Source organism: Melanostigma gelatinosum (genome assembly GCF_949748355.1).
Source record: "Melanostigma gelatinosum genome assembly, chromosome: 2".
Lineage (NCBI taxonomy): Eukaryota > Metazoa > Chordata > Actinopteri > Perciformes > Zoarcidae > Melanostigma > Melanostigma gelatinosum.
This window is the reverse complement of record NC_136635.1, coordinates 19514826-19535448: the sequence shown is the minus strand read 5'-3', so window position 1 is coordinate 19535448 and position 20623 is coordinate 19514826. Positions and strand designations below refer to the sequence as shown.

Genomic DNA, 20623 nt, shown 5'->3' with positions numbered 1-20623 from the left:
AAGAATGGCAAAGTATGGCAACTCCGAAGGTTCATATCAGTGTGTCGCTTCTTCACTTTTGACCAATAAGTGCAGTTTATTCCATATATATTGGATATGGATATATATGGATATATATATATATATATAAATGCATATATATATATATATATATATATATATATATATATATATATATATATATATATATGCAGAAGAACGTTCATAAATAATGCATGGCTAAGAATGAAACATAGAACATTTTTTAAACAAATTTAATGGACCTAAACAAAAATGTATGTATTGGACACATGTAAAACATAATCCATTTAACAGCAATTTATTCAGTACAAAATCACAAAATCAATCACTGTATATCAATGTAGGTAAAATATGTCGTTTATTTCAGCATTTCTGTCCATTTTTTTCCCCATGAGACTAATACAGTGTCTACTGGGGATACAAAATGCAAGCTCCACTGGCTGCTGCTTTGTAATAGCTTGAATCCGTTTGAAACATTAACTTTGCGCCCAGTCAGTGACATGGACTCCTATAAATGGCCATGTCTGCCATGTCTTGAACAGACTGTTTAGTCCAGTTGAGCTAAATTCGATTCCCCATTTGTGTAACACACGAGTATCCGTACAAACATAGCCCATATTTTTACAAAACCTGTATGAAAAATACAACAGCCAGACTGTAAATGGCGGTCTGCCGTTCCAACATGTTTCTTATATTTTTGACAATTTGTCACAGGAACATTCGGTCCTTGCTGTGGGAGAATCGTGTGTTCAGTTCCTGAGATTTCTTCAGCAGCCGCTGCTTCTGCGCTTCATCAAAGCGATTCACCTGCAGGTCTTCGTCCCGATCGAATGCTCTCCTTTCCACTGGTTTGTCGGCCTTCTCCTTTGCTTTTTCCGCCATCTTCTTTGTGTGCAACGTCACCAGAGACTCAGCACGTTTAGTCTCCTGATAACAGGGGGTGGATAGAGAAACTTTAGTCCCGAGTTCAATGTGAACATTTACACCTGGCATTAATTCAACATGGAGACATGTAGGACAAAGGAATGCGGAGGTAATACCACGTACGTTATACTTAGACACTTTCTCTGCCATTTCCACGTCCTTCTGGGAGACTTGTGGGACATCTTCTTCCTCCACCTCACCCTTCTTCTTTTTCTCAATGCGTTCCTATTGGTCAACAATAAACCGATGAAATGCAGGGAGGTAATATATAAACTACAAAATGTTAAATAAGTTATTTTGCAATAAATACCACAAGCTTGCGCTCTCTGTCTACTGGCGTATCCGTCCACATAGAGCGATCCTTGCTCTCTGGACCCGACTTCTTCTTGAAGGTCCGAGCCCCCAAGCCGATGTGCTGCAGCTCCGGTGGGAGCTCGGTCATCCACGTTTCTCTGGACACCACCTCAGGAGTGTCCTGTTCACACAGAAATACACACAGGGACAAAGTCAGACAGCAGAGGAGGAACACTTTAAAGACTTAAGAAAGGAACGGGACACCCTTGCGCAGGATATTTATTGTAAATGTGGGATGGGGGGGGGGGGGGGGGGGGAGACTCACATCTCCTGTCAGCTTGTCTTTCATCCTGCGCGCTCTGCGCTCAAAGTCCAGAGCCACATCGTCTTCAATAGGCCCTGTGGGTGGCATGGGTCCAATCACGTCCTCGTCCTCGCTGCTGGAGGACTCCGCCTGGTAGCCAGGGGGAAGGGCAGGCCCTGGGAAATCCTCTCCATCTTCACCATCATCATCATTGTTTTCATATGCTGCTCTGCGGAACCCAGGAGGCAAAGCTGGTCCCAGCACAGGTGGCCTGAGGCAACACAATGCAGTTACAGCTTCCGTATTTGACTGTTCATCCACAACAAGTGTCACTCATTTGCCCACCTTTCTGGTGAACTCTGTTGTTTCTTGAATCCTGGTGGTAAGGCTGGTCCAAAATAACCATCATCTTCTGTTTCTGGTCCCTTTGTGTTCTCCACCCTGTTGAAAACACACACACACGCACGCACGCACACACACGTTACCGTTTTGTTTGGTGAGGCATACATTTCTATAACTTCTAGTCCGTTAATGAAGTTACTTTTCTGCAGCTGTGTGTTCGGTTTTCGCTCGTTTGGTCGACACCTCCTGTTCACTGTCATCCGAGGAGCTCGACGGTTCTCCCCGTTTAAAGCCGGGAGGCAAAGCAGGGCCAGAGACTACAACAGAAACAAACAAACAACATCAACTACCATGCGCAGGGCAACACGAGGCGAATCTTATCGGTTGATACAGCATTTAATCCAAAGCAAGGGCGGTATTTCACCCTCCAACACTTACATCCATCATCACTATCAGAGTCTTCATCGCTCCCTTCCGTTCTAAACATCCGGGGTACAGCAGGTCCGATCGGTCTATCAGACGACATACTAGACACGAATGACTTACTTACTCAGTCAGCAATTTCTATTAAAGTTTAAAATAAAGCTAAATAAAAGGCTGCCCCGTAGACAAGAGAAACCTCGAAGGGCGAATTTGACCTTTCACCCAGGAAGTAAACATTAAATCAGTGGAGTCAAGTTAGCTGAAATAAACTGCTACTGTGCTGCAAGAATAAAAGACATTACATGTGTTTTATTTGATACACTATTATACCGTATCCTGATGTTGCTTGTTATTTTTAGACATGCGGTCATCGCCACTTTTGATGTGCATTAATTACACTAATTAATTGGGATGATTAGTAATGAATTACACGTTGGTGCAGTACAATTAAGACAGTATTTTTAATGAATAAAGTTATCTGTCATTTAACATGTTCGTATGTTCGGTTAATGTCTCTTTTCTAATACTGAGTAATCTCTATAGCTATTACTTCAGAATACTTCTCTATATTTGTAATGCCTTCTGGTTGTTCCACGAGGCCTACTGTAAATTAATAAATACATACATACACAGTATCATCTGTGCTTAGAAAAAAATATTGTGTAAAAAAGTGCTCGAAATGATTAAAAAAACTGAAAACATCCCTAAATTATATTTCCCCACAATTCTCAAAATGAAGACTTTATTTTGAAGGCTGAGACCGGAGGTTGTGTATCTACAGTTGTCACATAGCTAATGCAGTCCATCTTTGTGGACTTTCAGGAGGACATCAGACGGATTATGAAGATGTCTGTCATGTTTTGAAAGAAATCGCTGATTTAAGAATTTGTAAAATGGGTAAAAAAGATAAAGGAGATCGGGGTGAGTTGCTAATGCTAGCTACGGTGTAACCTAGCTCACTGTTAGCTAACTGTATCTTAAAGTTCAGGATATTGTGTAACGTTACTGAAACTCACATGTCCCCCGATGTGTATTGCTGATCAACACTAGCTTTGCATTTTGAGTCCTTGAACGCCTCCTTCGATCATGTGCAGTTGTAGTGAAAGGGTGCAACGCTAAGTGAAACAACTTTGATGAAGAGTATAAAACACAGCCTACATTTATGTTTCAAAACTGAAATGCGTGTGTAATAAAGTAGCACAGTGACATATACGTGTGTGCTCTAATGTTAAAACGCATTGCATATGAGCTAAACGGTCAAATAGTATAGAACAGAACAAGCTGTAATGCTAGTAAAGGAAGGATATTCCTTTATCTTGTATAGCAAAAACATATTAAATCACTGTGTATTAAAAGGAGTACTTGAGTACCATGATATTGCCAGGAGTGTGCTAAAAACAAGAGAATTTACATTGATACATTTCTGTTGCCTGTTATTTGTCCACCTCTATTACTGCAAATGTTTTCTAACTCATGCTGTGGTCTTACAGACAAGAAGTCCAAAAAGCGCTTCTACGAGGAGGAAGAAGAGGAAGAAGAGGTAGTGGGCAGCGAGTCTCAGGAGGCCATACCTGCTGCTGCAGGGAAACATGTGGAAGAGTCCAGTACAAAACTGGATGAGTATGGCGCCAAAGACTACCGTGTTCAGATGCTGTTAAAGAATGATCACTCATCACGTCCCCTCTGGGTGGTAAGATGTGTTTGGATGGTTGAATTCCTCACTTGAGACAGTTTTACTAATTTAAAACTTGTGGTCCTCTTCCTGATTTTAAGCGGATTCTCTTTGTTTTGTTTTCTCATCCTCTTTCTTTTTCTTCCATTCCTCTCTCCTCCAGGCTCCAGATGGACACATCTTCCTGGAAGCCTTCTCACCAGTGTACAAGTACGCCCAGGATTTCATGGTGGCCATTGCCGAGCCGGTGTGCAGGCCCAACCATATCCATGAGTACAAGCTGACAGCCTATTCCCTGTATGCAGCTGTCAGTGTGGGGCTGCAGACCGCCGATATTGTAGAATACCTGCAGAAGCTCAGCAAGACGTCTGTGCCGGATGGAATCGTGCAGTTCATTAAGGTCTGAATGAGAGAGTGTCTTGTGCTTTTAGAGAAGAGGACAATTTATGTATGTATTATTTCTAATGCCAGGCGTGCTAATGTGGTTATTTACTCTCAGCTCTGCACAATGAGCTATGGCAAAGTCAAGCTGGTGCTCAAGCACAACAGGTAAGATCACTTCAGCAACCTTTCCTTCTGTCTCTACATCATGAATCATCCCGTCAGTGCTCTTCTTAAACTGTGCTGCATGTCTACCTTCAGGTATTTTGTGGAGAGTGCCTTCCCTGATGTGATCCAGCGGCTTCTGCAGGACAGCGTGATCCGGGATTGCCGTCTCCGCACCGCAGACGGAGCGGACACTGAGCTCATCACTGAAGTCGTCCAGAGCAAGTCACTGGTATGCCGTCCAAAACCCTTTTAATACTCACACACAACCATATAAAGTCATTTATTGCTGTTTTAATTTGGAATAGTCCATGAATTTAAACACATTTTAAACATGTCTATTGTTTAATACCCAATAATAATCGGTGAAGATGCAGATGCAAAAGATTAAAAACTTTCAACCATAACTTTCCTAATCTTCCACCAAAGAAGATTTACAATGACCCATTATTAGTGTGACCCCTGAACATATAGATGTGTGTGTAGTAGTGTTGCACTATAGTGCATCGTGATGTGCTGTACTTCACAGGCTGGGGGCATATGAAGCCGCTACTGCTCAATGGCAGGACAACCAAGAAATGTAAACGTGTGTAAAATGGGATCATGCACACATTTGAACAAAATAGTATCAATGACGTGAGGAAGGATGTCTTGCGATGCTGGAACGGAACAGTCAGATCAGGCTCTCTAGGTTTTTTCCCAACCTGTCAATTATTCTAATTAGAAAGCAAGAAGTCATGTCATGTTTTCGTAAATATCACTGTGGAGGCCAACAGAAGTTGTAACTGTTGTCCTGGTCTTTTTTTGTGTCTCCTAAAAGATTTCCAAGTCGATTGAAGAAAGGGGGGGTACTTCTACCTCGCAGCAGCCCGGCGATGGACAGACTTCAACCCAGCAGGTCCCCGAAGACATCTTCAGCTACTATGAGCAGATGGATAAAGAAGAAGAGGAGGAAGAAGAGACTCAGACTGTGTCTTGTGAGATCCGCCAGGTACACTTCAGATTTCTGTTCTTTTACATTACTGCTGGCATTCATTGAGCTTATATTTTGTACCATGCTTATACTCGTATGTGTCTGCCCTACTCTGAACGGTTCTTCTCTGATCTGGTGTAGGAGATGATCGAAGAGCTGCAGAAGCGTTGTATTCAGATGGAGTACCCCCTGCTAGCCGAGTACGACTTTCGCAATGACACAGTCAACCCGGACATCAACATTGACCTGAAGCCCACTGCCGTGTTGCGGCCCTACCAGGAGAAGAGTTTGCGCAAGATGTTTGGGAATGGACGTGCCCGCTCTGGGGTCATCGTGCTGCCCTGCGGTGAGACGGCTGGTTCACTGTACTCGATGGACGACGGAACATTGAGTGACAAAACAGAAAGGACACCCCCAAAGCCTTTCGTCACAATAGAAATACAGTCTTGAAATGGCAAAAAAATGGTAGAACTGGAATATGAAATAATATATGATTTTAAATGTTTGCTTAGCCCATAATAAACAAGGGACAGACTGCTGAACTTGGCAGATTTTCCTTTCATCTTAATGTTGGCGTACGCCCTCAACAAAAAGTATGAGTTACTATCAGTGTCCTGTGTGTAAAAAGCTTGTATGTCTTAATATTTGATCTCCCCTTTGCTTTCCAGGAGCGGGCAAATCCCTGGTGGGCGTGACAGCGGCCTGCACGGTGCGCAAGCGCTGCCTGGTGTTGGGGAACTCCTCGGTGTCCGTGGAGCAGTGGAAGGCTCAGTTCAAGATGTGGTCCACTATCGATGACTCTCAGATCTGCCGCTTCACCTCAGACGCCAAGGACAAGCCCATCGGCTGCTCGGTGGCCATCAGCACCTACTCCATGCTGGGTCACACCACCAAGCGCTCCTGGGAGGCAGAGAGAGTCATGGAGTGGATGCGGAGCCAGGAGTGGGGTCTCATTATCCTGGATGAGGTGCACACTATCCCCGGTGAGCTCTTCTTGCACATCAGTTTTCCAGACAGCTCAATATTGCGTTCCAATGTAACAGCGTTACGCGAAGAGTGTTTTGAAGTTTGAGGTTTTTGGATACAACGGGATATAGACACCTAATATAGTGAGATTAATCGACATGTCAACATAAGAATTTTGTGCTTTCTCTGCAGCCAAGATGTTTCGTCGGGTTCTGACCATTGTCCAGGCACATTGCAAAATGGGGCTCACTGCCACACTGGTCAGGGAAGACGACAAGATTGTGGACCTGAACTTCCTAATTGGGCCGAAACTATTTGAAGCCAACTGGATGGAATTGCAGAACAATGGCTACATTGCCAAAGTCCAGTGTGCAGAGGTGAGTCTTGCAGTGTTCTACAGTCAATTTCGACAAAGGGACATACACATGGTATTTATAAGTCGTCAGCGTTGATTGAGTGCTCTTCTCTGTATGGACTTGATGGATGTTGAGCTGTCTCCTGTGAGTAAAATCAGTCGGCTTGCCGAGTTGTGTGGAGCAATGTGCAAAAAGTTTAATTCATTTGTGTTGGTGTATCTCATGTACTAGAGTTCATTTCTTTATGAACAAAGTGCGTAACATTGCGGTTATATGAACCTTCATATCACATGACTCAACGATATTTAAACATGGCTCCTTGAACTAGCTGCAGTCAAGGTTCAACATGACGCGTACAAATGAGCATGTTTCACTTTTGATGATGCTTTCTGATCAATGTACCCATGTCTGCGCTCCAGGTGTGGTGCCCGATGTCTCCAGAGTTTTACAGGGAGTACGTGGCCATCAAGACCAAGAAGCGCATCCTGTTTTATACAATGAACCCCAATAAGTTCCGCGCTTGCCAGTTTCTCATTCAGTTCCACGAGCGGCGCAATGACAAGATTATGGTCTTCGCTGACAACGTGTTTGCCCTGAAGGAATACGCCATTCGCCTCAACAAGTAAGTAATTTGCAACAAGAGCGGCATTTCGAACGCTTCAGTGAACTGCCTGTTCAGATCCGATGTCTCAAGCTTTTTAATTCTGTTGTGATTTTTCCTCTCCAGGCCTTACATCTATGGTCCGACCTCTCAGGGGGAACGAATGCAGATTTTACAGAACTTCAAACACAACCCCAAGATCAACACCATTTTCATCTCCAAGGTAGACCAACCAAACTATTTTCCTCTATGTAATATATGGACCACAGTCATTCAGCCATGTGCCCCTTTGTGGACATACCACTGTATTTGACAACTGAATACAGTTTGAGTGTTATTCTGAACTGTGTAGGGGGTTTTCTGTCCCTCAGTGTGTTTATATGGACGCTAACAAGTAAATCTGATTGAAATCATTACAGTAATGCTTCCAACCCTTTAAAAAAAAAAAGAAAGTATCCTGCTGGCTTGTTCTTCCAGACATTTACCCCATTCTGAAAGAAATGACATAAAATCAGAAGCATGTCCTTTTACAAACAGGTTGGAGACACCTCATTTGACCTGCCAGAAGCCAATGTTCTGATCCAGATCTCCTCTCATGGTGGATCACGCCGACAGGAGGCCCAGAGGCTTGGCAGAGTCTTACGAGCCAAGAAAGGTCAGTATGTCTGCAGAAAATAGAAACAACTGATATTGTTTGCCTATGCATGAAACACGCTGATGTAGCTGTTTTATCGACCTCCAACTGTCTGCTTGCTTAGGAATGGTAGCGGAGGAGTACAACGCGTACTTCTACTCACTAGTGTCTCAGGACACCCAGGAGATGGCTTACTCCACCAAGAGGCAGAGGTTCCTGGTGGACCAAGGTTACAGCTTTAAGGTTTGTTCACCATTGCGGCAACATGTCATCTTCACACAATTTCACCTTATTTGTGTCTCCGCCTTGAAATTGCACCACAGATTTTACCCTGTTCGTACTCCAGATTGTACAGTTCTGCCACAGCAGCACCAACATAGTTAGTTGGTGTTTTTAAATTACAAAACATTACAATTTGGATTTTCTTTGTTCCGTTTCTGTTATTTACTCAGTTTCTATTCTCTATTGCTATTATGTTTTCAAAAGTGTTTGGTTTCATCAGATCCAGTCTGGATAGACTTGTTTAGTGGGAAGGGGTCCAAGACTCACTAACACTGAAGCCTGAGGGATTCTGGCAACAACCAACAGGAGTTTACTTTTGAGGGACAAAACAAAGAATCTGATTCTGATTCTGATGAACCAGAAAAGAAACTGGTTTCAGAAAAGGAATCTTCCGCTGAGATAGGTTACATAGACGGGGACTCCACCCGTTCTGTTGTCGATGGACATCTACACAATTTAATTTAGAGGAATAGAGTTTAAATCAAATAACAAAAGGCCTAAATCTATTTATTTCATTTATTTGTGAAAAAGTATTCAGGACAAATGGGAACATGTGTATGAATTAGAAAAAGTGTGTGCTTGATCGTTAGTCCTCATTTACGTGACACCTCATTCTTGTACCATTTACAAGGACCATCTCTAATGATGTCATGTTCCCTTTCTTTCATAGGTGATCACAAAGCTGGCAGGTATGGAGGAAGGGGACTTAATGTACTCAACAAAGGACGAGCAACAGCAGCTGCTTCAGAAGGTTCTAGCTGCTTCAGACCTGGACGCTGAGGAGGAAGTGGTGGCAGGGGAGGTGGGCGGACGACCACAGGTGAGGGCTTTTGCTAAACCTGGACTCAGAAAGAACGTACACTCCGTTGCCTTTGAATTGTGCTGTTGTGTATAACAATATACTCACTTGCCCCCCCCCCCGCCCCCGCTTCCTTATCAGTTCTCAAGGCGACCGGGAACCATGAGCTCCATGTCGGGTGCAGATGACACAGTCTACATGGAATATCAGAGTCGAGGCAGCAAAGCCGCACTAGGCAAGGGCATTCATCCTCTGTTCAAGCGCTTCAGAAAGTAGAAGCTCTGCCTCACACCCTGATACCTCAAGATGGACTCAGCTGCAGCAAGGCAACAGGACAAAGTTGGGGCGCAATAATAATGTATATGGACTGGAGTATGTCAGCTGCTTGATATTTGCCCTACGTGGAATAACCCTCGTCTTATCTGCTGTTGGTGTGTGCTTCACACCAACAGCAGGAAACCATTGATATTGGACATTGTTTTTGTAAATTTGGCTACCTTTTACACAGTAAGATGTGACGGACTAAGCCCACATAATCAGATCACAATGATCTGTTCCTGAGGTTAGTTATTCAATATGTTTTGTTCTGGAACTTTCACCTTTTAAATGTTGCTAAATATGTTACGTAAAAAAGAAAGCTCTTTGGTTGTTGTTTTCTTTGTGTGTTTTTCTCAAGTCACAAGTCGTTACATCCGTAAATGCAGGAGGCTAAAATGAATGTTAATCTCTTAGAAAATGTATAATAATTTAAAGTTGTATGTTATATAGAGTGGTGTTTAACATTCACAAGTCTGGCAAAATTTAACATGTCAACATTCAAAATGAATAACTATAGAAAAATAAAGCTATAATATAAAATGTGTCCCTGCCAGCAATCACAGTGACACTAGGGACTACTGGGTACACATTACAGTCCACCAATTTATTTTAATTGACCTGAGAAAAGAAATGTAGCTGCAAGATTATTTTTCCCCTTGGAAGAATGGAAAGAGGGAAAGCTTTTAACTTAATTTGTGTTTAGCATGAGTAAAAACTGGGGATAGAGAAGGGTGAGGGGTCGGGGTCTACTTCCTCTGCTTATGGTTGATTTGAGGACATCCTAAAAACAACATTCAGTCTGGTGCCTTGTGCAAGCTGCCAAAGTGGTGAGCGTGGAAATACCCCCCTCTGCCTAGTCACCCTCCTCTCTACCACAGGGAACCGTAACCTGAATCGGCCTTTTGTTGGCCGGGTCAATTTAATCCCCGTTTTGTGACCTCAGGAGACTTGAGGTTAATTGAAGGAGCAATAAGTAGTGATGAAGGTTTGAATTAATGTGTTTGTTGAGATGGGAAGTGAGAGAGATTGGGTCATCCAACTAAAGCACACATATATCAGTGTGAGGTGTTCTGATTCACATCCTTATAATTGATGCGTGGTTTGTAAGTAACTTGTGATTGTCAACCTCTAAAAAGAGCCAAAAACAGTCGATTTAGCTCAGTGATTTGATTGATCAGAAAAGGTGATAAAAAGCCATCATAAGCAGTGATGCGTTCAGGGTGGAAACCTCCACTTGAGGATCTGACATCTACCATTCATGTTTTGGAAAGCTTCAAGATAAATAAACTCCAGATTTAGACAACGTGTCTTTGCAATCTTAATCTGAACGTGGATCGAGATGACATGAGCTAGACTGGGGGGGGGGTCAACATACTAATTTGCCTCATACTACGTTAATCCCATTAACATTTATTCAATGTCTGTGGGTGTGATGTAGGAATATTTGGTCACATTGAAGCGCACTCCTTTTTGCAATGAAAGACTGAACCCATTCGCCTTTTTTGGGAAACGCCCACACCCGAATACAGAGTTATCCCTCCCTTCTTCTGAAGCGAACATCCAATCCTCTTCCACCTCTGTGGTTGAACAAGCGACCCTTTTAAAGCGTTCCACAATACAATACCGCCTAACTTCACCTGATCTGTAAGGGAGGAGTGCGTTTGCATGTGCCAGGGTCATGCATTTGTAGATGTGAACACTGACGCTTTTGGACTTTGCAAATCGTTTTTTTAAACACAGAACCACCGAAAAGTATCCAAACAATGGCAAGCCTGAATCGTTTTACGACAGCGTGTTGGAAGAATCTTCAAGGCGACCGGATGAATAAGCAGCTGTTCTTCATTTTACGCGCCTTGCACAAGTCAGCAGCCAGCGAGGCTTCAGGAATCTCCGCAGCTGGAGAAGAGGCCATGCCTGACAGGCTGATCACACCGGTGGCGGATGTTGGCGAGAAAACCAGAATCATGACTCTAAAGGAGATGCCTGGACCCAGCACCTTATCCAACTTGGTCGAGTTCATCTGGAGAGACGGGTTTAGCAGAATTCATGAAATTCAGGTGATGTTGTACATATATAACGTTACCTTTCTTTTGTGGTTTGTTTCGTTTTGTATGGTAGATCAAGTTATTTCTTTGCAGCGAGCCCGTGTATTCTCAGCGTCAGCACAATTTGCCACCTATGCGTAAAATGGCACAGAGTTGCGTAAAGGTGCACCAGAAGTTTGTTCGCAGGTCATCTTTCCACTCCAGGGTACGAGTTTTTGCAGCAGTATGCAAAGGACTTTCAAGCTACAATGAAGGTGTTAGCTCCAAAGCAATACAGCAAATAATCTTGTTGTAAATCTCTAAATCTGTGGAGAAAATCTTTAAAAGGCTGTGAAAGGAAATGGAATGAGCCACGGTGTTAATCAGCATGAGCAACACGTACAAAGACAATATACAAAATAAGTACCTGTTTTGTTACATTTACCTTATAGTAGTATCAGGCCAAGGAGTTACTCATCTTCAGAAAAGTGGACCCAAACTGATAATGACACACACTGTAATGGCTTATCTAAAAAGAACCATGAGCTCAGATAAACCCCTCTTTCTGTTTTTAATTTAATCATCATCGGTGCAGCTGTGCGGACATTAGCATTTGCCATAGGCATTGAAATATTGGCATTACTCCTGACTGACCCAGCATTCAGACAAAGAAAGGTTGGTATCTTATGATGGTGGCTAAATGAAGACTTTAGTAAGGTCATTATAACATCTTTACCATTATGACTTGATCTGCTTCAATCAGATACAATCAAAAATACACTCATATTTCCAATCTAAATCATAGATTTAACTAACGGCCTGTATCTGCATATACACATGTCCTATTACATTACATTTAGATTTTATAAAGAATATATCAGTCTAAAGGAGTGAAATCAGTCCTGGATTTCCTCCAAAAGAAACAAATGTGACTACTAATTTGTTTTGTGTGTCTCTACTGCTTTATAGATGGAGCACAGGAAGAAGTTTGGCAAAATTTTCAAATCCCGTTTTGGGCCCCAGCTGGTGGTCTCAGTGGCCGACCGTGACTTGGTGGCGGAGGTGTTGAGAGCTGAGGGGGTGGCCCCTCAAAGAGCAAACATGGAGTCCTGGAAGGAGTACAGAGACATGATAGGCAGTTCCACTGGCCTCATCTCAGCGTGAGTCCCACTTCAACCTTTGATCTTTGAGTCTGGAGGACAAGGACCTCCTGAAATTTGTGATTGCCATATGCGTAGATGGACATAACACAAAACTTTGTGTTGGGTCTACATTTCCAGGGTTAGCTCACTCATACTTCCATGTAGTCTGCTTTTGTTTCTATGAACTCTTTTGGCATCAATACCCTCAGCTTTTCAACGGCTTCACCGCTATCATTCTTAATGAAAACAAATCAGTTTCCTCCAAATACGTCTGTGAATGTCCTGCATTAATACAAAACAACACACAGGATGCCAAAGATTCACCTTACCCTGTGTCTTGTTCTCCAGTGAGGGAGAAGATTGGCTCAGGATGCGGAGCGTGCTCAGGCAGCTCATCATGCGTCCCCGTGATGTAGCAGTCTTTTCTGATGACGTGAACAAAGTGGTAGATGACCTCATCAAGAGAGTTTATATTCTGCGCACCCAGGACCCTGATGGAGCAACTGTCCACAATGTGAATGACCTCTTCTTCAACTATGCCATGGAAGGTTTGTAAAGACCCCACAAAGGGCGTTTGTGAATTCATTTGAAGTTGAGAAAAGGCAGATTTGAAAAGGATGGTGTAGGTTAGGCATGGGTGAGGGGGTGAGGCCTTCAGAGAGGACAACATTTAGGCAGGAAGAGGTGATGGCAGAGAGGTCAAGAGACAGGAGAAAGATAAATAAACCCTGTGCACATTGTGATGCATCTGTGTTACATTCCAGTTAGACTTCAGGAACATGTGATGGTAATGAACCCTTGCCGCTTTCCAACTGTACAGAAAAATATTTTCAAATTCTGTTTCCCTCTTCCTTGTTATTGTCTTTACAGGTGTGGCAGCCATTTTGTACGAGTCCCGATTAGGCTGTTTGGAAAATGAGATTCCCCAGGAAACCCAAGACTACATCGCCGCGCTGCACCTCATGTTCAGCTCCTTCAAGACAACCATGTATGCCGGGGCCATCCCCAAGTGGCTCCGACCTGTCATCCCCAAACCATGGGAGGAGTTCTGTCTCTCCTGGGATGGCCTCTTCAAATTCAGTAAGTGTATTCATATTGACCTCAATGGGCACAAAAACAACTTTTTTTAGAATACTTGTATGTGCCAATGGCCGATCTGCCTGCAGTAACTAGAGTACTTTCATATTAAAAGGGCATTCCGGCAGTTCATTACTAAATTGAAGCAGAGGAGGCAGAGATATCCTGATTTATGGCCCCTGGTAAGGGTCAACGTTCCAAAAACTCTGGCCGCCATGGAATTTTTTGTTGTTCATTTTTAGCCCTTAATGCCATGATCCGGAGTTGTTTTTTTCAGACTTGACCAAGCTTCTCCAGAGCCACAAAGGAAATTATACAACTTCTTTTCACAGACCTAGGAGCACTCTCCATGGTAAAAGCGGTGTAATGCTTCTCCAAGATTTCCTGTGCTTTCTATCTGGATGACTAGAAGGAATTTTAAGAAAGTTGTTGACTTTTAAAAGACACACCAGAGGATTTCTTTGCACCATCCAAAAAACAATTGAGGCAGAGAGATGTACAGTATGACCTAAAGTACCACTTCACATGTTTCCAGACTGGCTTCCTCTAAACATCATTAGAAAAATGTTTTCAGTGTGTAAATATGTTGGATAAGGCTTTTTCTGTGGTACTTAAAAAACAAAAAAAAACAGTACAGCTTGGTTCTGGCTAAGCATTTGCAAACTTTTTTTTTTTTTTAGATAAATAGCCTGGCATCAATAGAAAGGCATTTTGATTTGCATATAAATCTCTGCTGCTCTACAATGAGATAGTGGGAGTATGGGGCCCCTCTGTAAGTCTTTTTTTTCCTTCTCATTTCCTTCACTACCCTCTTTCACCGCCTCTTCCTTCCCCCCCTTTCCATTCATCCCAACTTGTTTTACTCTGTCTGATCCCAGGCCGTCTTCACGTTGATAAGAGGCTTGCAGAGATCGAGGCACAGCTGGAGCGGGGAGAGGACGTGAAGGGGGGACTGCTCACACACTTGCTCATTAACAAGGAGATGACCATGGAGGAGATCTACGCCAATTTAACGGAGATGCTACTGGCTGGGGTCGACACGGTGTGTGTGCCTCTGTTTAATTATATGTTTGAGGAGTGTAGAGGTTCTTTAGCAGGAGGTGGAGGAGTTGGGAGTCGCACCAGTGTGTTGGTGTTCGTGTTCAGTCTTGAGTTTCAAGGGTTGGGTTTTCTGGCGCCACATCCATGCCTGTGTGGCTGTGCCAGCGTCAGGTCAGACCAGTGAATTGGAAGGTTACACAATATCCCACTGACAAACTTGTTCTCACTCAGATTTAGTTTATTTTCATTTGTTCTGTTCGATCTACACAGGGGGAGCTTTTGTCTTTTTTTCCTCCTTCACCAGACATCTGTGCTGTGTATTCATGTGATTCGACATCAGATACCTAATTAGAAAGCAGTTGTTAAAAAATAAGGCTTTTGGTTTGATGACATTGAAGTATCTTTTTCGAGGGAAAGTTTTACCTTTTGAATTGGCAGATTAAAGAATAGAGAAATGGGGAAACACTGGAGGGGAGCAGAGACATGTGATACGGTCTCAGCCCACTGAGTCATCAGACGCCCCTCACACAGCACAATTCAACAGACGGAAAGTTAAAGAGGTTCTCAAAAAATATTTGAAATGAAAATATAAAATATTCCTGAAACTAGAAAGTCTTTTGCCCGATAATGCTCGATGTTCCAACTGTTTCACACTTGTCTGGTATGTGTTTGCATCTGCACATGTGCACAGTTACTGCCTAATTTGTTTGGGGTACTGTCAGGTTAATGATAATTATGGGTGTAGAACGTTTTGTTCTGAGCTGGGGGCCAAGGGATTAAAGGGTGTGTGTGTTTTTGTTAAACTTGTGGTAACGGCCACGTCCTGGTAGGGGGTGGATTTAGCTGAGCCATTACCTGACCCCGTGGTGCATTTCCCTTTACTCAGTGCACACACAAGAGCTGTCAAGACACATTAGCTACAGCCAGAGTTATAGCCCAGACTGGGCAGAGGTGAGATGTGGGGGAGAAAAAAAGGGGGTTGATCCTGAGGAAGAGTGACTCTGTTATAAAACCGCAAAGGTTGGGGGGGCTGGCGTCACAAGCGGGGGAGAAATGACGAATTGCGGGTGCGATGGATGTCAGAGATGTTGGAAGAGGAGATGTTATGAATGCACAGGGGAAGCCTCAGTCTTTTAGAGCTGATTTTGGATGAGCTTTTGTCATATGATTACTCTCTGGCTTTGTCTGAGGTGTTGCCAGCATCTGTGCCAGCCGGGGTTGATTGGTTGCAAGTTGGTTAGATGGGGAGCGGGGGATGACAAAGTGGGAGGGAGAATCTGAGGAAGAACAGGGGGAAGAGGTGGGAGATGGACCAGTGAGAAGGATGGTGGGGCCTATACAAGGATACAACCTCTTTTGATCATCAGTTAGTTGGAGATACTGACCTCTGGAGGGTGTATTCAGTGTGATAGGGGGAAACACAAGGCTGGACCTCTGATACCAGTATATGTCATGAAATGCATGCGTGGAAAATGGAGGAGGCTGGATGGAAAGAGAGGCAGGATACCAGGTAAAAAAAGATGTGGTTTTACGGTAACAAGTAATTTGATACAGTGAGTAAAGATATGATGTGTGAATAGATGATACACATTTCCATATAATTTGCTCCCCTGCCTATGTCATTGACATCATTTTTTCAGTGACTTATGAGTCAGAAAAAAGGACAAATTGAGAACAGAAGATGGAATGACAGGGACAAGTTGGTAGGGCGGTCACAAAAAACGAAAGAGGAAATAAAAATGTGGGTGTGTCTGATGACAAAGGGAAACAACATGTGTGGGAAATGTGTGTGGAGGGAAAACAGCGAGAGGTGAGACTGGTTTAAAATTCCACTCGTTATCTGCGCACTAAAAATAGTCCTAATTTTCAGTTCTGCGTAACCTAATTACGGTTTTGGACTACACCCTGTAATGCCGCTGTTATAAACATGTGGAACAACAGAGTGCATTTAATGAAGGTGCAATAGGATGAGAAGGCTGAGTGAAGTAAGACGAGGGATTGAGAGCTCTGAGTGCAGCTGGTGGAGTGGACTCGAGTGTCCTCGCAGCACGTGGAATTAGCTCCCTCTCCCTGAAAAGCCGCTCACGGTTTCCCAAAACATATGCAACTTCACAGAAACTCTTGCATCAGCTGGCAATTGTAGTCAAACCTATTGCAAAACATCAATAAAGAAAAGGCAAAATCTCCACAGCTATTTTATTTATGAGCAAATTAACAATGCTAATGTGCGGCACATTCAAAGAGTAATGTCTACCACAGATTTTTCTTTTTAATAAGATATCCTTTTCAATTATCTTAGACATCCTTCACCCTGTCCTGGGCCAGCTACCTGTTGGCACGGCACCCTCATATACAGCAGCAAATCTTTATGGAAGTGAAGAGGACTCTGGGACCAGGAGCAGTAGCCTCAGCCGACGATGTCCCTCGCCTGTCTCTCATCAGAGGGCTGGTCAAAGAGACACTCAGGTGCAGACTGCATGGATAGTTATACTCTTTACGCTTTTTTGGTTTCCCCTCACTTGCAATGTTCGAAACAACTCTGCAGTATTCTTACATTCTTTAAAAGTTAGGCGTTCCCTAGTTCAGAGTGTTCACATCTTTAATTCCTTCATTGGCTTTCTCTGTGTGGGGCTTTTACTGATCTGATTTTCTTTAACTCAAACTTTAGAAGAAAGCTCAATGTATAGTGCTGTTGAATAACAATCTTTGTGTACCCCTCCCTGGGAGCAGGCTTTTTCCAGTTCTCCCTGGCAACGGAAGGATCACCCAGGATGACTTGGTGGTGGGCGGATACTTCATCCCTAAAGGGGTAAGACGACTGGAGGCAAAATAGATGCCAGTTCTCTAGAGTGTGCATGTTGCTGAAGAAAAAGCATGACCATAAGAGAAGCCAAAAACATTACAGTGGGACCAGATGTAACATGATCCTGCATTACTCGCACATCTCTCCCTTCCCCTCATGTCCAGCTGTTTTCATGACACAACTGACAGCTTTTTTTGTTTTCTCACTTTGTCAGACTCAGTTGGCCCTTTGTCACTACTCCACATCTTTCGAGGAAGAGAACTTTGCTGATGCTTCAGACTTCCAACCGGATCGCTGGATACGGAAAGATTCCACGGATCGTGTCGACAACTTTGGCTCGATTCCCTTTGGCTACGGCATCAGGAGCTGCATTGGCAAGAGAGTGGCAGAGTTAGAGATGCATCTAGCTCTCACCAGGGTAGGGAATTAATCACTTGGCTCCACACAATATGTATTCAAACATGTTTTATAAATATCCACGCATATGAATGAATGAAGTTCTTATATTGTGTCATGCATACAACAGTGCCCAGCCAGTGTACAACAAAAATCACTGACAAAACATTCCTTTATAATACTGAAGAAATCTGTGTAAATACAAATTAAAGGTCCATCAAGCTTTTGACGTTTGCAAGCTTAAACACTAAAGCTTTCGATGTCAGGGTTTTGTTAAGTCATCTCATTGACAAATTGACATTCTTTAATTATTATAGTCTGTGTAGTACAAAAGAAAAAATCGTCCAGATTTCCTATTTCTCCCAAATCTCATAGCTCACACACTCCCTGAATATTTTTTTTTAATCTGCCAGCCTCAATGGCCAGAACAAGCATACAAGTTCCCAGCTGTGTAAGTCATATACTCTGATTGACTTCTCTGTGTCTTTGCTACCTGTGCAGCTCATTCAAAAGTTCCACATCTGCATGTCTCCTCGCACCGCTGATGTCAAGGCCAAAACCCACGGCCTGCTGTGCCCTGCTGCCCCCATCCACCTTCAGTTCATCGACCGGGAGATCTAGACTCAGACTCCATAAATTCTACTGTACTGTAGTTTTACTTTAAAGCACTGATTCATTATTGTTTTTAAGCTTTTAGTACACTTTCCATTGTTTAGATTGTAGATACCAATCTGAGATTGAGGTTTTACTCAGGCAAAGTGTCTCAATGTCTCCTGTTTGTTAGTGAGGAGGACACAGAAACAGTACTGGACCAGTAATGTAAAGATGGAAGCTGTTTGATGTATATCATTTGTATGTAGTGAAAATCACTGCAGTTTGGCCTTTTACTCCTTCCATGTATTCTATTCAAAATAGTGAGTGGGAAAATGAACTATAATCCTTAAACTTAAACTGTATTTTGGTTATATTAATGTGCATATGTGTATGTAATGTGTGCACAAGCGTTAATTCATAATCACACGGTTTCCTTCCTAAGTTTGAGAAAGCGATTCACTGAGAATGTTGAAGGGTATGAATGTTCTGAAAATCAGCTGTTTTAAGAGGTACAGTATGTATATAACAGGGTTTGTTTTAAGATGTGTGAATACAAGCATTTTACCAGCATTGCGGATATTTAGATAATATTGAGATGGATAATGTTTGTTACTGACCAGTTTTTGCACGAGGGAAGAGACGAGTTGTTGGATTGTGCTATTATGAAGGATCACACTGGTTTGAATGGAAGAAAATGGAAGCTTTTACGTCTTCATAATTATCTGCTCTTGTATTTTTCACTGTCCTTTTTTTTTTTTACTGCAGTTCCAGTGAAACTGGGAAACAATAAAAATGATCTGAATATTATTTTAAACATTGTGTTGTCCTTTGTCAAGGTCTTTAAAACCACAATATTTTTTTAAAATGTCAGTTTCACCAGTGTATCACAGCTTGAAGTTTACAAAGCAAGTGCTTATTGTGTTTTTATTTTTAACACAGCAAAGAAAACATGGGATGAATAAAGAACAGACATCTTTTCTCTATCTGTATGAGTTGATGTACATTCACACTGGTGCACTGTAACCAATAAATGCATGATTCCAGGGACTAAACTGGTCTGTGCATGAAGTATAATTTATTTGCCATTGTTCATGCTGTATAATGAACAATGTCAGATTATGGGTATTGCCTAATTTCATTACTTGTGCTCATGCAAATGTATACTGATGCTTGTGAGTTTGTTCTTCGATCGCCGATGCTGCTTAAACGCGGTTAGCGGTTTGGGTCCATGCACGAAGTATAATTAATTTGCCATTGTTCACGTTGTATAATGAATAATGTCAGATTAGGGGTAGCCTATTGCCTAATCTCATTGGTGTATTTGTGCAAATGTGTCCAGCTACGTGTGAGTTTTTTGTTCGATAGCCGATGAAATGTAGTTAATGCTTGGCCTGTGTTGTTGAACCTGTATTGAATGAACACGTGCAATGCAATTTCGTGCACCAAAATATCAGCTTGTTCCATTATTCAACTTTAAGAATGAAAAGTGAGTCAAGGAGGCCGAGACCTGGAAACAGACAGCTCACCTTCAAAGTAAATGTTGCACGTTTGCTCCAGCAATCAATTAGACGAGACCTGTGCGAACCAGAATCAGAATCAGAATCAGCTTTATTGGCCATGTATGTCTGCGCATACATGGAATTTGACTCCGGTTACACATTGCATATGTCCCTGGGGAGTCGAGGTGTTGCAGCATGTAGTGCACTCCCATACTGACTGCATCATCCACTGACCTGTTTGCCCGGTAGGCAAACTGCAGGGGGTCCAGCAGGGGCCCTGTGATGTCCTTCAGGTGGGTCAACACCAGTTTCTCAAAGGATTTCATGACCACAGACGTCAGGGTGACGGGCCTGTAGTCATTTAACCCTGTGATGGAGGATTTCTTGGGGACCGGGATGATCGTGGAGCGTTTGAAGCAGGAGGGTACTTCACACAGCTCCAGTGATCGGTTGAAGATCTGTGTGAAGATGGGGGCCAGCTGGTCAGCACAGACTTTCAGGCAGGAGGGTAACACACCGTCTGGGCCTGGTGCCTTCCTGACTGTGGAAGAGCCGACTCACATCCTCTTCGCAGATCCTCAGTGCCGGTGGG

The 20623-nt window shown here is 43.0% G+C and overlaps 3 protein-coding genes across 3 annotated transcripts; 2 read left to right on the top strand and 1 right to left on the bottom strand.

The window, feature by feature from the left end:
• Positions 1 to 265: 265 nt before the first annotated feature.
• gpalpp1 (GPALPP motifs containing 1) lies at positions 266 to 2518 on the bottom strand. The gene is made up of 7 exons (XM_079289903.1): positions 2324 to 2518; positions 2085 to 2202; positions 1889 to 1984; positions 1565 to 1814; positions 1256 to 1420; positions 1069 to 1170; positions 266 to 948 (listed from the first exon to the last, which is right to left on the bottom strand). The coding sequence occupies exons 1-7, from the start codon at positions 2409 to 2411 to the stop codon at positions 730 to 732; spliced, it is 1038 nt and encodes a 345-aa protein (XP_079146029.1). The 5' UTR covers positions 2412 to 2518; the 3' UTR covers positions 266 to 729.
• Positions 2519 to 3120: 602 nt separating this feature from the next.
• On the top strand, positions 3121 to 9780 carry ercc3 (excision repair cross-complementation group 3). The gene is made up of 15 exons (XM_079289879.1): positions 3121 to 3229; positions 3799 to 3998; positions 4144 to 4380; positions 4480 to 4529; positions 4623 to 4758; positions 5347 to 5517; positions 5641 to 5845; positions 6168 to 6482; positions 6658 to 6842; positions 7241 to 7443; positions 7549 to 7645; positions 7960 to 8077; positions 8181 to 8299; positions 9009 to 9158; positions 9279 to 9780. The coding sequence occupies exons 1-15, from the start codon at positions 3202 to 3204 to the stop codon at positions 9411 to 9413; spliced, it is 2349 nt and encodes a 782-aa protein (XP_079146005.1). The 5' UTR covers positions 3121 to 3201; the 3' UTR covers positions 9414 to 9780.
• Positions 9781 to 11129: 1349 nt separating this feature from the next.
• Positions 11130 to 19283, top strand: cyp27c1 (cytochrome P450, family 27, subfamily C, polypeptide 1). Its single transcript, XM_079289891.1, has 9 exons — positions 11130 to 11512; positions 12449 to 12639; positions 12970 to 13169; positions 13492 to 13701; positions 14577 to 14740; positions 17039 to 17205; positions 17470 to 17548; positions 17757 to 17960; positions 18440 to 19283. The coding sequence occupies exons 1-9, from the start codon at positions 11219 to 11221 to the stop codon at positions 18557 to 18559; spliced, it is 1629 nt and encodes a 542-aa protein (XP_079146017.1). The 5' UTR covers positions 11130 to 11218; the 3' UTR covers positions 18560 to 19283.
• Positions 19284 to 20623: the final 1340 nt, after the last annotated feature.

Bases quoted from the DNA above. Each gene is read 5' to 3' on its own strand.
- gpalpp1 (XM_079289903.1), bottom strand. From the start codon at position 2,411: ATGTCGTCTGATAGACCGATCGGACCTGCTGTACCCCGGATGTTTAGA. The intron at 1,815-1,888 runs GTGGGCAAATGA...GTGTTGCCTCAG, and splicing joins CAACAGAGTTCACCAGAAAG to GCCACCTGTGCTGGGACCAG. The intron at 1,421-1,564 runs GTGAGTCTCCCC...CTGTGTGAACAG, and splicing joins AAGACAAGCTGACAGGAGAT to GACACTCCTGAGGTGGTGTC.
- ercc3 (XM_079289879.1), top strand. From the start codon at position 3,202: ATGGGTAAAAAAGATAAAGGAGATCGGG. The intron at 5,518-5,640 runs GTACACTTCAGA...GATCTGGTGTAG, and splicing joins TGTCTTGTGAGATCCGCCAG to GAGATGATCGAAGAGCTGCA. The intron at 5,846-6,167 runs GTGAGACGGCTG...TTTGCTTTCCAG, and splicing joins GGTCATCGTGCTGCCCTGCG to GAGCGGGCAAATCCCTGGTG.
- cyp27c1 (XM_079289891.1), top strand. From the start codon at position 11,219: ATGGCAAGCCTGAATCGTTTTACGACAGCGTGTTGGAAGAATCTTCAA. The intron at 12,640-12,969 runs GTGAGTCCCACT...CTTGTTCTCCAG, and splicing joins TCCACTGGCCTCATCTCAGC to TGAGGGAGAAGATTGGCTCA. The intron at 13,702-14,576 runs GTAAGTGTATTC...GTCTGATCCCAG, and splicing joins GGATGGCCTCTTCAAATTCA to GCCGTCTTCACGTTGATAAG.